Below are 16,612 nucleotides of genomic sequence, written 5' to 3'. Positions count from 1 at the left end.
TTTTAAATTAGGTTCTGATTCAATCTCTTCAGTTTTTCTTAGAAAGGAAAGGGATAACACTGAAGTTAAAAAAATATCCAATCAGGATTTCTTTGGTCTTGTCTGGGGAGATAAATCTAGCTAGCAAACTCAGCCATTGGCTAGGCCATCAGAAGCTAGATAGAAGGCATCTGCCATTCAACTGTATTAGGGCAACATTTGGGAGTGACATTTTGACTTGGGTAGGACCGTTTTTACAAAAAACGTTTGGAAACTTCTGCCTTCTCAAAGGCCAACAGGTCACTGTAATAGCGAGCAGTACTTTTCCCACGGTCTAGCTATCTATCTTTTGTTGTTTGCAGCAGCTGCAGCAGGTGTTAACAAAGAGGATGTTGTTGCTAATTTGTTAGCTTCTCCCTTTTCGATAATAACTTTCAACAAGAAGTAACCGTTTACTGCAGTGGGCTAGATCAGGGTCACAGAGAGGGATTTTTTGCAGTCTTAAACAAATCTACTTAAACAAATGTATACACCTCACACACATGGTTATGTTTTTTTGAAAACACCTGTACCATGTCAGGTGAAGAGTGGGATGAAAACTAAAAATGTACTCCATTTTTTATTTGCATCTCAATATTACATGTTATATACATCAAAGGAGACTGAAATATAACATTGTTTGACATGGAAACACATTAGATTTTCGTTGTTAATTTTTTTAAATTTTTTATTAATTGTGGAATTCTGAAAAATATTAATAACATTCCACCCATGAGGCCAAAAAGGGTACTTTTGGTCATTGACCATTGCAGGAAAGGGTTGTTTCAAATCATCATATGGTGAGTGGAACTTTGTTTTTTGTAATAATAATAATAATTGTAATAATTGTTTTGTTTTTGCTCAATCTGATTGGGTGGGCCTGGCAGGGCCTTGCTCCCTAGTGGGTGCGCCTGTGTCCACCCAGGCCCACTCATCCTACTCACCTCTGAATAGCACATCACAAATATTCTACTAACCAAGACTTGGGGACAAACTTTTTCAATACCTTTTTTGCATACCCATTGTCAGTGGTGTAAAGTACTTATGGAAAGATACTTTAAAGGATTACTTAAGTAGTTCCCTCAAAATGTGATCTTGAGATTACCTTTTGAGGGGCATGTGCTCAATTAACTCTGCAACTCTTCCAACTATTGACTTTTCTTCAGAAATGCCACCAGTTCGACGCCAAAACATTGACAACAAAACATATGGACATAGTAAAATAAATAAAAGTGTGTCAAATAAAAATAAAGGATATTTCATACTGAAACACTCATATTAAAACCCAATGGTATTCACTTAGTTGATGGTTTATATTTAGGAAGATGTTTTACAGCTTTGTCATTCTATTTGTTATTTTAAAAATAATCTTATTTAATTATTTCAAATATTTTAACATGTGATAAGGCCCCACAGTGGGCCAGAGATAATTACAGACGCCTGTAATAATCTGAAGTACACAGAAGGGCCACTAGATGTCGTGTGATAGATTACATAAAATCCTTGAACGGTACCAAAATTCTGGTAGTTTACTTTTAAACTTCGAAAGTTTCCAGTAATTTACCATCCCTTTGCAACCCTAGGTGGGCTATCATCTGATCATAGTGAATGTAGATTATGTAAATCAGCTTGTTAGCTATCTAGCTATGCTGTTGAAACCGGTGACCAAAACAACGGCGCTGTAGAAAGGGCAGACGGAGCGGTCTTCTGGTCAGGCTCCGTAGACAGGCACATCGCACACCGCTCCCGAGCATACTACTAGCCAATGTCCAGTCTCTTGACAACAAGGTAGACGAAATCCAAGCAAGGGTAGCATTCCAGAGGGACATCCGAGACTGTAACGTTCTTTGTTTCACGGAAACATGGCTCACTCGAGATACATTATCGGAGTTGGTACAGCCACCTGGTTTCTTCACGCATCACGCCGACAGTAACAAGCATCTCTCTGGTAAGAAGAAGGGTGGGGGTGTATGCCTTATGATTAACGAGACGTGGTGTGATCATAACAACATACAGAAACTCAAGTCCTTTTGTTCACCTGACTTAGAATTCCTCACAATCAAATTCCGACCGCATTATCTACTAAGAGAATTGTCTTCGATCATAATCACAGTCGTGTATATTCCCCCCCCAAGCAGACACATCGACGGCCCTGAAAGAACTTCATTGGACTCTATGTAAACTGGAAACCACATATCCTGAGGCTGCATTTATTGTAGCCGGGGATTTTAATAAGGCTAATCTGAAAACAAGGCTCCCCAAATTCTATCAGCATTTCGATTGTGCTACCAGGGCTGGCAAAACCCTAGACCACTGTTCTAACTTCCGCAACGCATATAAGGCCCTCCCCCGCCCTCCCTTCGGAAAAGGCCCTCCCCCGCCCTCCCTTCGGAAAAGCTGACCACGACTCCATTTTGTTGCTCCCAGCCTATAGACAGAAACTAAAATGCACCCGAGCTCAGGTCTGTTCAACGCTGGTCCGACCAATCAGATTCCACGCTTCAAGATTGCTTCGATCACGTGGACTGGGATATGTTCCGCATTGTGGCGAACAACAACATTGACGAATACGCTGATCCGGTGTGCGAGTTTATTAACAAGTGCATCGGTGATGTTGTACCCACAGCGTCTATTAAAACATTCCCCAACCAGAAACCGTGGATTGATGGCAGCATTCGCGCAAAACTGAGCGAACCACTGCTTTTAATCAGGGCAAGGTGACCGGAAACATGACTGAATACAAACAGTGTAGCTATTCCCTCCGCAAGGCAATCAAACAAGCTAAGCGTTAGTACAGAGACAAAGTGGAGTCGCAATTCAACGGCTCAGACACGAGAGGTATGTGGCAGGGTCTACGGTCGATCACGGACTACAAAAGAAAAACCAGCCCAGTTGCGGATCACGATGCCTTGCTCCCAGACATACTAAACAACTTTTTTGCTCGTTTTGAGGACAATACAGTGCCACTGACATGGCCCGCTACCAAAACTTGCGGGCTCTCCTTCACTGTTGCCAACGTGAGTAAAGCATTTAAACGTGTTAACCCCCGCAAGGCTGCAGGCCCAGACGGCATCCCCGGCCGCGTCCTCAGAGCATGCGCAGACCAGCTGGCTGGTGTGTTTACAGACATATTCAATCAATCCTTATCCCAGTGTGCCCCCACATGCTTCAAGAGGGCCACCATTGTTCCTGTTCCCAAGAAAGCTAAAGTATCTGAGCTAAATGACTACCGCACTGTAGCACTCACTTCCGTCATCATGAAGTGCTTTGAAAGACTAGTCAAGGACCATATCACCTCCACCCTACCTGACACCCTAGACACACTCCAATCTGCTTACCGCCCCAATAGGTCCACAGACGACGCAATCGCCATCACACTGCACACTGCCCTAACCCATCTGGACAAGAGGAATGCCTATGTAAGAATGCTGTTCATCGATTACAGCTCAGCATTTAACACCATAGTACCCTCCAAACTCGTCATTAAGCTCGAGACCCTGGGTCTCGACCCCGCCCTGTGCAACTGGGTCCTGGACTTCCTGACGGGCCGCCCCCAGTTGGTGAGGGTAGGTAACAACATCTCCACCCCGCTGATCCTCAACACTGGGTCCCCACAAGGGTGCGTTCTCAGACCCTCTCCTGTACTCCCTGTTCACCCACGACTGCGTGGCCATGCACGCCTCCAACTCAATCATCAAGTTTGCAGACGCCACTACAGTGGTAGGCTTGATTACCAACAACGACAAGACAGCCTACAGGGAGGAGGTGAGGGCCCTCGGAGTGTAGTGTCAGGGAAATAACCTCACACTCAATGTCAACAAAACAAAGGAGATGATCGTGGACTTCAGGAAACAGCAGAGGGAGCAGCCTCCTATCTACATTGACGGGACAGTAGTGGAGAGGGTGGAGAGTTTTAAGTTCCTCGGCGTACACATCACGGACAAACTGAAATGGTCAACCCACACAGACAGCGTGGTGAATAAGGCGCAGCACTCACAAACTTTTACAGATGCACAATCGAGAGCATCCTGTTGGGCTGTATCACCGCCTGGTACGGCAGCTGCTCCGCCCATAACCAGAAGGCTCTCAAGAGGGTAGTGAGGTCTGCACAACGCATCACCGGGTGCAAACTACCTGCCCTCCAGGACACCTACACCACCCGATGTCACAGGAAGGCCAAAAGGATAATCAAGGACAACGACCACACAAGCCACTGCCTGTTCACCCCGCTATCAACCAGAAGGCGAGGTCAGTACAGGTGCATCAAAGCGGGGACCGAGAGACTGAAAAACAGCTTCTATCTCCAGGCCATCAGACTGTTAAACAGCCATCACTAACATTGAGTGGCTGCTGCCAACATACTGACTCAACTCTAGCCACTTTAATAATGGAAAAATGTATGTAATCAATTTATCACTAGCCACTTTATATTATATAATGTTTACATACCCTACATTACTCATCTCATATGTATATACTGTACGCTATACCCTCTACTGCATCTTGCCATCTTGATGTAATTAAATGTATCACTAGCCACTTTAAACAATGCCACTTTATATCATGTTCTCATACCCTACATTACTCATCTCATATGTATATACTGTACGCTATACCATCTACTGCATCTTGCCATCTTGATGTAATGTATCATTAGCCACTTTAAACAATGTCACTTCCTATAATGTTTTCATACCCTACATTACTCATCTCATATGTATATACTGTACTCTATACCATCTACTGCATCTTGCCTATGCCGTTTGGCCATTACTCATTTATATATTTTTTATGTACATATTCGTATTCATTCCTTTACACTTGTGTGTATAAGGTAGTTGTTGTGAAATTGTTAGGTTATATTACTTGTTAGATATTACTGCATGGTCGGAACTAGAAGCACAAGTATTTCGCTACACTTGCATAAACACCTGCTAACCATGTGTATGAGACAAATAAATGTGATTTGATTTGAAACAAACTAACTAGTCTTTACCTGTAGCTGTGACTGGAGTTTTTTCTGCTGCTGACATCTACCTCTTAGGCCTACTAACAAACGGTCAAATTAAAGCCTTCCCTGTTTCTGACCATGAGATGAGATGTATGCAACTCAAAAGGGAGCCACTGCTACACTAGCCTACCATTCAACACCGGTAGCTTCTGCTTGCAGGACGAGGGCAGCATGCGCAACATTTAAATAATGGACAATTAATTTAAATAACGAGAGAAAAAATTGACTAAAGGTGAAATAAAAATTGTATAGTTAAACAATCCCACCAATCTGAAAGTATACTTTGCTCATAGGAGGGCAAAAGGGCAGGTGCTCAGGCACCCTTAGACCTTTATCTGTACACTTGCCTGGAACAAGGCACTGAACACACAAGGCTTTTCTGCTAAACCAGCTTTTCTACTGTATGTCACTTGAGTGTTGGTTATCTACATGAAAATGTTACGCAGTTGTGCTTTGTGTATTTTATCAAATTTTATGCAAATTCGAAATGATGGCACCGTGCTGAATGCGCATTGTTCTACCATTGCTAACTGGTTTATCAAATCCTATCAATTATGAAAATAAACTTTCCACAAAGATATAACACAGACTTACACAACCCAAGAATGATAATATCTATGACATGAAAATCTGTCTCTTACAAGGGAAACCCAAAACCTAATTAGATCATCTAAAATATGTTACTGTACACATGGCTGCATTCACCCAGACTTCCAGTAAATCTGAGCTGTAATGCTATTCAATAGAAACCAGAACAATTCTATCACTCATGAGAGTGGAGGGGGATACATGACCCAAGATGGGTTTGAGTGGGTTGTTGGATCCTTGCCCAGAACTGAAATATCATTCTCCTAAAAGCTTTCTTTTGCCTGTGGGAATCATAGAACACCAATCAATAGTTTGAGAGCTTGGTTGGATTAACATACAGCAGGCATGACTGTAACTGGCCAATGTACATGCAATTGTGAGACAGTTAGACAAGTCAGACTGCTGCCTGGTGGTGCCGGGTGAGATGACATTACAGGAAATGTGTGAACCTTCTGCTAATTTGTTCCTACTGCTGGTAACCGGATTTCTGGTATGTAAATATACAGCTGTCAGATATGCAGGGCAAGGCTTCTTATCTAATCATTAACCAGGATACTTCCTACTTGTTGAGCTCAGTAAAAGTGACACATTGAAGACTACAACTCCAACCTAAGAAAGCAATTTAGTATAAGACACATTTTTTGGGATCCAATGGTTGGAAAGGGTACAATTACATGTTCTATTGACCACAAGACCAAGAGGCCTTTATTATTGTAATGATGTCAGTTGAATGTGGTGGCTTGTTAATGGAGCTGTGCTGTCCTCTTGTGGTCAACATAATAACATTAAAGAGATGGCCTATTCTGAAAACAAATACTGACAAGACACACAATCTTGTTTTTGATTCCAATAATCAGAAGATATGAGTGCATGTACATCTGCCTTCTTCATTTTTTCAGAATTGTATAATAAAAGACACTATGATCACATTGCTGATGATATAACGCAAATTGTCATATTTATTGATTATGTTCAATTTACAACAAAAAAGGCATAGGATATACCACAATTTAACTGTTCTGAGGGATTGGAATTAAATATTTAAATCAGATCACTATTGCTTAATCTTTTTAACATTTCAGCAAACAGCAAATGTGTAGGACATACAAATGAAATGATTGAATACATACATACAGATTTCACATGTCCACTCATGTTATTTTCAAAATAGATATCACAAGTAATAACCGATTTACAATACATCAAAATAACAATAATAATATGATCAAATGCTTTATTCCTTCTGACAGCAAACACATGTACATGTCTGAAACACATTCACACCTCGTCACGTGAAAATAAATCACCTTAACACATCCAACTTCATATCAAAATATAATCTGTCTTTATTCCACATCTGGGATACAAATTACACTTTCCCTCACAAATGTCATGCAATTATCATAGAAATCACTTACATTAAGGCAATAGTAGCAGCACCATAACAACAACCATTGTAGAGGTTAGGTAAAATTGATTGTATAAAGAGGTTAGGTACCATCGAGAGGTTCTGTTATTGTATTTTAAGGCCGAGCTCACTTGCTTATTGGTTGTTACAACTCGATTGTAAGTATAATAAATATGACATAAAGATTCACAGGTTGTACATTATCATTTTAACTTCCTGAGAGGTTATCTGAAATATTGTGAAGAGAAGTAATAAAACTCTACATTCCCAGAGTCAAAGAAAACAGCATGGGATTCTGACTGAGCCATTGGATACACCCTGTATTGGTTTCCTCTCTGTTGATTTGATGTGTACATTACTAAAGAAATAGTTGTTCCCAGTCCAGAGCTTCCGGCGACAGTTCCCAGTCCAGAGCTTCCGGCGACAGTTCCCAGTCCAGAGCTTCCGACGACGTTTCACAGTTCGGAACCTCCAACGACGGTCCACAGTCCGGAACCTCCAACGACGGTCCCCAGTCCGGAACCTCATTAGACGGTCCACAGTCCGGAACCTCCAACGACGGTCCACAGTCCGGAACCTCATGAGACGGTCCACGGACCGGAACCTCATGAGAAGGTCCACGGTCCGGAACCTCCTGCGAAGGTCAACGGTCCGAAACCTCCTTCCCCTGCACCGATGCCCATTCTAAGCACGGAGTCCAGTCCAGCTCCAAGGCCAGAGACTTCTTCTGCGTTGGTGCCCAGTCCAGGCACAGCGTCCAGTCCCACTCCTTGGCAGGAGCTTTCCCCTGCGCCGATGTCCAGTCCAAACATCGGTGCTCATCACGGGATGAGCGGGTTCTTCGGCCCGCACCAGAGCCACCACCAAAGATGGTGGATCTGAGAGCTGAGCGGGTTCTTCGTCCCACACCAGAGCCGCCACTGGCACTAGACACCGCCCCAACCCTCCCTTTTTGTTTCAGGTTTTGCGGTCGGAGTCCGCACCTTTATGGGGGGGGGGGGGGGGGGGGGGAACAAATGATAGTCCCACTAAGCGCAAACCAGATGGAATGTTGTGTCACTGCAGAATGCTATGTTATTCATGCTGTTTAAGCTTGCCCCACCAGCAATGCACTCCCACACCATCACACCTCCTCCTCCATGCTTCAAGGTGGGAACCGCACATGCAGAGGTCACCCGTTCACCTACTCTGAGCCTCACAAAGACACGGTGGTTGGAACCAAATATCTCAAATTTGGACTCATCAGACCAAAATACAGATTTCCACCTGTCTAATGTCCATTGCTTATGTTTCTTGGCCCAAGCAAGTCTCTTCTTCTTACTGGTGTCCTTTTGTAGTGGTTTCTTTGCAGCAATTTGACCATAAAGGCCTGATTCACGCAGTCTCCTCTGAACAGTTGATGTTGAGATGTGTCTGTTACTTGAACTGTGAAGCATTTATTTGGGCTGCAATCTGAGGTGCTGTAAGGGGTGCGTACTGGCGGCAGAGAAGTCAGACGCAGGAGAGTAAACTGTGTTTCCAATGGCACAGTTTTATAACAAAAACGCACCGGAAAACAGAACAATATATAAATGGGTACATAACCCGACAATACGTGCACAAGCACTTGAAGTCATAGTGGTGGAATATTGAAGAGTAGTTGACACAAGCCTTCAAGTGATAGAAAGAGCTTAAGGACTCGGAGAGCAGCTGCGGAAAGTTGCCGGGGCTATAAAAAACGCTGTTTACGTTTCTTAAAATGACTGCTGTTTGGGTTTTACACTTACATAATACTGCCGTTAGACCAGTGTGACCCATTCATGAGGGTTGGGTTGAGATCATCCCACATAGTATCCACATAGCCTATGGATACGTATGGATTGGTTGTTATAATGGTTTTACATTTTCATACAGATGACAAACCAAACATTAACTACTCTCTACCCAAAGGCCACCCATCCAAAATCCTCTCCAAGATATGGATTGTTTTATTCAGATGGCATGCTTCATGTCATCACCACAAAGTAATTGTATTCAGTTGCGAGGTAATCCTGATTCGCATCATTTGCATCATTAAATGGCGTTAAAAGGTCATTTTCCTGTAAGAAATAAATGTTTTGATGAATGCACTGCCTGACATTAAATGCCAAATCATTGACTCATAATTAGACTAGATAGGATTTTAAATCTGTAAATGCTCCCCAGGAAGGGAAAGGAGTACTTTTTCAGGCCATGCTTCTCTGCATTCCTCTTGGGATGTTTCACTCCAGGTGAGACCTGCTGCTTCCTTTGGGGAGTGGCAGGTCCCCTCTCTCCTCCTCTGATTCTATGAGGCATGTGAACTTTGACCTCTTCTTTGAGTGACATCTTCTCCAAGATCTCACTGCCTCGGACACTGGCGCTTGAGTTATGAACAGGCTGTATGTACCCAGAATCACTGCTGATACATGAATATGGGGGAGCAAAGGCATGCATTGAAATATTCACACCTTTTCCATTTCTCTGACATTATTGTAATAAGATAGATATAGTAATCTATTCTAAATGCTTCACACATTTATGAAGAAGCATTGCTGAGGGCACAGCACTGACTTAACCAATTTATCAGCGGCCATCTTTCCACCTGTCTGCTGAAGACTAAATGCCAAGGTCTGTAACGACGGGATAGGATAACACATTTTTCTGTCCACTGAGAGCAGCATTGAAATACTGTGAGATTGTTTTTATGAAATCAGGATTGGGGGTCTCTAGAATAGTCTTGGATGGTTGTCACTAGTTACCACAGCCACAAAGTCGAAATTGACTATATCATAAAAATTCATGAAAACAAAAATCGTTTTTGGGTCTTAATTTAAGGTTATGGTTAGGCATAAGGTTAGCAGTGTGGTTAAGGCTAGGGTTAAGGTTAAGGTTAGGTTTAAAATCACATTTTAAATCTATAATATGTAACTTTTTGGGCAACATAGAAACTTCACATAGAAACTTTGTAGGGTAAAATAAAATATTTTTGGTAATGGAAAATGTATTTCACAGCTGTTTAGATGGTACAATGATTCTCTACAATATACTTGCATGTTTTGTCACATAAACAAAATTTTAGCAACCAAGAAATGGGGAACATTTTCTGCATAGTGCACTGTTAAGAAATTGTTGAAATGGGTGGGGTTTATGACCTTGCGGCTGTGGTAAGTAGTGATGACAGGCATGTTTGGACAAATTCACTATAGGGATCCTATTAAATTACTAGAGGTGCTGTGTCATAAACCCTCAAAGTTCTATAATGGGACCCAAAATGGCAGCCATCTTGGTCACGGAGAAATCCAAAAACCAGTCTCACTGGAATGAATGGCATTGGTGATGCATTTCCTGCTTTTACTTATGCAGGAAAATATAGGTAAGGCATGTGATGTATCAGAAATTGTGTAATGGAATTATAATCAACCTAAAATATTGTCATATAATTATAAATATTGCTTATATGGGTTTTATACAAATGGTCTGTATAAATAGCCTCTAAAATATATGTAAAGAGTCCATAAATGTCAGTTTTTTTTTGGGGGGGGGGGGGTAATCTGAGTGTTATTATATGATACAATATCAGTACTTGTTGCGTCTACAACTTGTGTAAATCCTATCATCAACTGATTTGAGCAAGTGTATGGCTGTGGATTGACTGCATTGTTTGAATAGAAAGTTGGCATATTGGCAGTTCATTTGAAAAATATATAGACTAATTATTGTAAAACTATCTGACTAACACACATACAGTGCAGATAAATTCTTCACATTCATTGTTTTACACAAAATCTTATCACAACACTGGCAGCTCATGGTTGACCAACTCCCTGACCAACATGGTTGACATTTGCGCCATCATAAGAAGGTTAAAGCCATTGTAGTATTTTCTTAAATCTATGAAATGCGCACAGTCAACCAGGAATTGAGACGAGCAAACGTCGTCACGTCACGTCAGAGAATATTAGTTGGCCAACCAAGGTTTTTCTAGGAGTTCTTCATCGTGTTTCACAATCAGGTGCTCTTCAGTCGCTTGGAGCTTGTGATTCCTACAGGATACAGAATGTCAGACGTCAGAAAGACTGAAAAGTTCCAGTTATATGTCCCGATTTTGGAGGAATTATGTGACGGTAAAACATACTTTGGAAATTGCGACCTAGTGTTATGCATGGATTTACTGAACACTAATTATATTGAACTGTCTGGTTCTAATCTTAATTTCCTCCACTTGCCACTACAGTGTTGCAGAGAGGGTTGAAGAACAATTTTGCTGACGCGCAAGTTTGTGTTGTCGACTGTCCAGACCTCACTCAAGATCCGTTTAAGTTTCCCGTCAAGGGTAACACATTGCAACTTCTTGGAACACTGTATCGTTTTGCATTTTCTTCATTTTTATGCAGTTATACCACAGAGAGGTTGAGATGGTAACAAAGTATCTCTTTTACCTATCGACAGGGTTGTGTGGAAAACCTCGCATTACAGATGTGGGGGGAGTGCCCTATTTGGTCCCCCTGGTCAAAGTGGACAAGGTACAGGGAATGAAAGCCATAACGATAAACTAATGTGAGATGAATGCTATAACAATTGGTCCAATATAAATTCTAATTTCTCTCAAGGAGTACAACATGAACACTGTGTCAAAGGAATTGGAGCTACCTGGAGCATTCATTCTTGGTGCAGGAGCTGTATCCTCCAAAAATGTTGGAATGAATGCAGAGGTTTGTTAACTGTCAGAATTATCTTACAATTGTCTTGATACATTTATGGAGTATTTTGTCAGACTTATTATGATTACATGAATAGAAACACTACCTAAAGTTGTCAATTTTGATTACAAACTTTGGGAGGATAGGATACATTATGGCAGAGTGGTTAAGTTAAATGCGCAAGACACATTTCAGTTGATTGCATTCAGTTTCGCAACTGACTAGGTATCCCCTTTAAATAATAATTAGTAAATTATAATTAATAATTTCCCATTTAAATAATAATTAGACACAACTAAGTTTAATATAGTTTGTTTTATTGGTCAATATGTTGAGTCTTATCTCATTTTGATTATCATCACCCCAGATGATGCCTCTGGTGCTCACTGAAGCTGAGGGAAGGCCTGCAGTGAATAGCAGCTGGTTTTCCTCCATCAATCCAGATAATAACCAGTGTCTTTTGGAGAAATACAGCGATAAGTTCTCAGACTGTGACTTTGGACTGCTGGCGAACTTGTATGCATGTGAGGGAAAGCCTGGAAAGGTAAGAAATGGATGGTCTGGCTCGTAAGAGAATGGTGCGTGTGATATTTGGAATTATAACTAGTATTACTATGATGCTCGTAACAAGTTATGAGATTTTAGGGCTGAGTGTCATTTCAATTGTGCTTAATCATTGTGTATTACTCATTATTTTGTCTTCCTGGTGAATAATACCCTCATCTGGTTATGCATTTACATAAACAAAGTGCACTTTAGGTTCATGATTTAAATAATGTTTACACAGATTATGACCTCCCTGTCTGTGTTTGCTCCAAAGGTTTACTTTAGGTCTACAAATATTAACAGAAGAAAAGTGACTATGAACTGGTTGTGTAATCAGTGCTGAAAATGTAGTTTTTCCTTCTTATCACTGTCAGGTCATAGAGGTGAGAGCCAAAAGGAGAATAGGAGAAGAGAGCCTTGTGGGTGCTCTGAGGAAGACCATGGAGGAGCACTACCCTGATAAAAGCCTGGCTCTGGGGGGCACCTTCCTCATCCAGAAAGGGAAGGCCAAGATCCATATCATGGTAAAAACATAAAACATGCAGATATTTGTGTTGACAGGATGCTGTGACATGGTATTGTGGTTTCAAGGCTCAATGCATGCTTATTGCTCCAATATTTTGGAGTGAACCAAATCGCTCACATAACCGTGGTTACATACGTAAACCTTTGTTTTAACCATGTTTTGTGGCTATACAGTGTGTTTTTACATTTACTTTGTTTACAAACATTGGAGTAAAATAATGTTATATTTTGGGTTCTGATGGGGTACGACAGTTGAACTAAGCTCATGAGGCAATTCTAAGTTATTCTTTGAGAGTCAATTGGTACATACAGTACATTCGGAAAGTATTCAGACCCCTTCCCTTTTCCACATTTTGTTACGTTACAGCCTTATTCTAAAATTCTAAAATCCTCATCAATCTACACACAATGCCCCATAATACCCCACAGTTGACAGTGCATGTCAGAGCAAAAACCAAGCCATGAGGACGAAGGGATTGTCCGTAGATTGTCGAGGCACAGATCTGGGGAAGGGTACCAAAAAAATGTCTGCAGCATTGAAGGTCCCCACGAACACAGTGACCTCCATCATTCTTAAATGGAAGAAGTTTGGAACCACCAAGATATGTAACTTGTTTTAACATGCGAAACAGGCAACCCCCCCCCCCCCCCAAATAGTTTTTATTTATTTTTATACAAAGTCAGGGGGTCTGAATACTTTGCGAACGCACTGTATCAATGTACAGTGCATTCAGAAAGTATTCAAACCCCTTGACTTTTTCCACATTTAGTTTCGTTACAGCCTTATTCTAAAATGGATTTAATATTTTTTCCCCTCATCAATCTACATACAATACCTCATAATGACAAAGGAAAAACGGGTTAATAAAATACAAAACTTGATATCGATTTTACATTTGTATTCAGACCCTTTACTTAGTACTTTGTTGAAGCACCTTTGGCAGCGATTACAGCCTTCAGTCTTCTTGGGTATGACGCTATAAGCTTGGCACACCTGTATTTGGGGAGTTTCTCTCATTCTTCTCTGCAGATCCTCTCAAGCTCTGTCAGGTTGGATGGGGAGTGTCGTTGCACAGCTATTTTCAGGTCTCTCCAGAGATGTTCAATCGAGATCAAGTCCGGGCTCTGGCTGGCCACTCAAGGACATTAAGATACTTGTTCCGAAGCCACTCCTGCGTTGTCTTGGCTGTGTGCTTAGGGTCGTTGTCCTGTTGGAAGGTGAACCTTCGCCCCAGTCTGAGGTCCTGAGCACTCTGGAGAAGGTTTTGATCAAGGATCTATCTGTACTTTGCCTCAGTACATCTTTCCCTCGATCCTGACTAGTCTCCTAGTCCCTGCCGCTGTAAAACATCCCCACAGCACGATGCTGCCACCACCATGCTTCACCGTGACACTTGGCATTCAGGCCAGAGTTCAATCTTGGTTTCATCAGATCAGAGAATCTTGTTCCTCATGGTCTGAGAGTCATTTAGGTGCCTTTTGGCAAACTCCAAGCGGGCTGTCATGTGCCTTTACCTGAGGAGTGGGTTCCGTCTGCCCACTCTACCATAAAGGCCTGATTGGTGGAGTGCTGCAGAGATGCTTGTCCTTCTGGAAGATTCTCCCATCTCCACAGAGGAATTCTGGACCTCGGTCACTCTGACAATCAGGTTCTTGGTCACCTCCCTTATGAAGGCCCTTCTCCCCCGATTGCTCAGTTTTGGTACCCTTCCCTAGATCTGTGCCTTGACACAATCCTGTCTTGGATCTCGATGGACAATTCCTTTGACCTTATGGCTTGATTTTTGCTCTGACATGCCCTGTCAACTGTGGGACCTTATATAGGCCGGTGTGTGCCTTTCCAAATCATATCCAATCAATTGAATTTACCACAGGTGGACTCCAATCAAGTAGTATAAACATCTCAAGGATGATCAATGGAAGCAGGATGCACCGGAGCTCAATTTTGAGTCTCATAGAAAAGGGTTTGAATACTTATGTAAATAAGGTATTTCTGTTTTTAATACATTTGCAAAACCTGTTTCTCTTTGTCATTGAGGTATTGTGTGTAGATTGACAATTTTTATTTGATTTAATCAATTTTAGAATAAGGCTGTAATGTAACAGTGGAAAAAGTCAAGGGGTCTGAATACTTTCCGAATGCACTGTATATGTCCAAAAAGGATGTAGCAACTGCAATTGCCCCTTAACTAATTTTCATGACTTAACATGTTTGTCATCAAACCACAGCAATGGACACCAACAGTGTCAGAATTTATGTAGGCTTTTTTACTGAAGCCTCAGAGAGCATTACCAAATCCCATTTGTTGTGTTTCTGGTGACCCTGTGCATAGCCAAGGGAGTTTTCAGCCTGCCCACTCAACTCCAACGATGATGTTAACAAATGGCTGAAACATTTTGAGGTCAGCGCACCACTGATATGCCAGTCTGTGATGGTCTCCAGAGACCCCGTAAGTATAGACTTAATCTACGATCCCTAACTGCACTTTTTCTTTTTGCACTTTTTACTAAACTGGCTTTTTACTATCCAGGGTTTGGACCTACGTGTGGAGCACACTCACTGCTTCAGCCACCATGGAGAGGGTGGTCACTACTACATAGACACCACTCCTGACACTGTGGAATACCTGGGTTACTTCATGCCTGCCGAGTTCGTCTACCGCATCGACAGACCCAGTGAGACCCACGAAGTTGGGCGAGACTGAAACATGACACAACTTGACAGTCAAATTAATGTTCGAAAATCTTACCTTTTGATGTTGATTTATCTAACTGAATCAATGATTGATGATCAACAACAATCTATTTTACTTTATTAATTTATAAAAAGGCCTTTGATTTGATGATTTTACAACAAAGACCACATTTGTTTTAGTCAGGACAACATTGTGCAATTAAAGCTAAACGTTATTAACAATAACTTAAACATTTTATGAATCGTTTGATAAAAATGCATTTGATTCCAATAATTGTAACATTTCATTATGTTGTACTTTAGGGAATAAACTACCTGTCAGTGACATGTGTAAAAATAAATATACATTTCATTATTTGTAGATCAGTCAGTCACAATTTACTCATGATATTTTTGCTGTTTTGATCTTCTTAGTCACGCCACTGACATGACATGCGTTTTTCTACCTTATACTGCCAGGTAATGGAATGCCGAAAGTTAGGTAGAAAGTGGCTATATCATAAATATTCATTTCTTAATTTAAGGTTAGCAATGTGATTAAGGTTAGGTTAAAAATCATATTTTAAGAAAATATTGTAGAAATAGGCAGGGTTTAGCCATAATTAGGACTTTGTGGTTGTGGTAACTAGTGATGACTGCCTTTCATGTGTCAATGGCTGTGTTCGAGAGCATCAAAACTGTGATGTATCATGGGTAAATTGTGACTGACTGACTGATCTACAAATAATAATGAGTAGTTATTTATGATACAAGGTGACATGTAGATCCGTCAGTTTTTGATGCTCCTAAACATGGCCAATATGTTCCATTCATTTTCATTGCACTCAAATAACAAATGCTCGTGTATTGCCGTGAAAAAAGTAATAGGATAGGCAGAGCTCGCTCCTGTCTGTGGACGTCACACATCATCTCCCGCCATTTGTCGGTTATGTCTGTTTTACTGCTAGCCAAAGAAGCTGATCAGGATGGCTAACATATTGTATCTGAAACAGTTTCAAAGTAGGGGGTGATACAGGGTGGAAGCCCAACACCTGAGCTTTGGGACCTACATCAAAGAAAAGGGACAGAAAATAACGATAATTTCAATCTGAGTGGTATCAAAGGAAAGACTGGCTATGTGG

At 41.4% G+C, this 16,612-nt stretch overlaps 1 protein-coding gene across 1 annotated transcript; it reads left to right on the top strand.

Annotated features, from left to right (window-relative positions):
• Nucleotides 1-10,967: 10,967 nt before the first annotated feature.
• LOC129817747 (ester hydrolase C11orf54 homolog) lies at nt 10,968-15,816 on the top strand. The gene is made up of 8 exons (XM_055873264.1): nt 10,968-11,149; nt 11,260-11,358; nt 11,475-11,548; nt 11,636-11,737; nt 12,093-12,269; nt 12,646-12,795; nt 15,130-15,246; nt 15,328-15,816. The coding sequence occupies exons 1-8, from the start codon at nt 11,083-11,085 to the stop codon at nt 15,499-15,501; spliced, it is 960 nt and encodes a 319-aa protein (XP_055729239.1). The 5' UTR covers nt 10,968-11,082; the 3' UTR covers nt 15,502-15,816.
• The last annotated feature ends 796 nt before the right edge of the window (nt 15,817-16,612 follow it).

The sequence above is a fragment of the Salvelinus fontinalis genome, chromosome 2 (genome assembly GCF_029448725.1).
Source record: "Salvelinus fontinalis isolate EN_2023a chromosome 2, ASM2944872v1, whole genome shotgun sequence".
Classification (NCBI taxonomy): Eukaryota; Metazoa; Chordata; class Actinopteri; order Salmoniformes; family Salmonidae; genus Salvelinus; species Salvelinus fontinalis.
This window is presented reverse-complemented; position numbering and strand designations above follow the sequence as displayed.

Coding starts and splice junctions, on each gene's coding strand:
- LOC129817747 (XM_055873264.1), top strand. CDS start 11,083: ATGTCAGACGTCAGAAAGACTGAAAAGTTCCAGTTATATGTCCCGATT. Junction 11,150..11,259: donor TTTGGAGGAATTATGTGACG/GTAAAACATACT, acceptor TTGCCACTACAG/TGTTGCAGAGAGGGTTGAAG. Junction 11,738..12,092: donor ATGTTGGAATGAATGCAGAG/GTTTGTTAACTG, acceptor TCATCACCCCAG/ATGATGCCTCTGGTGCTCAC.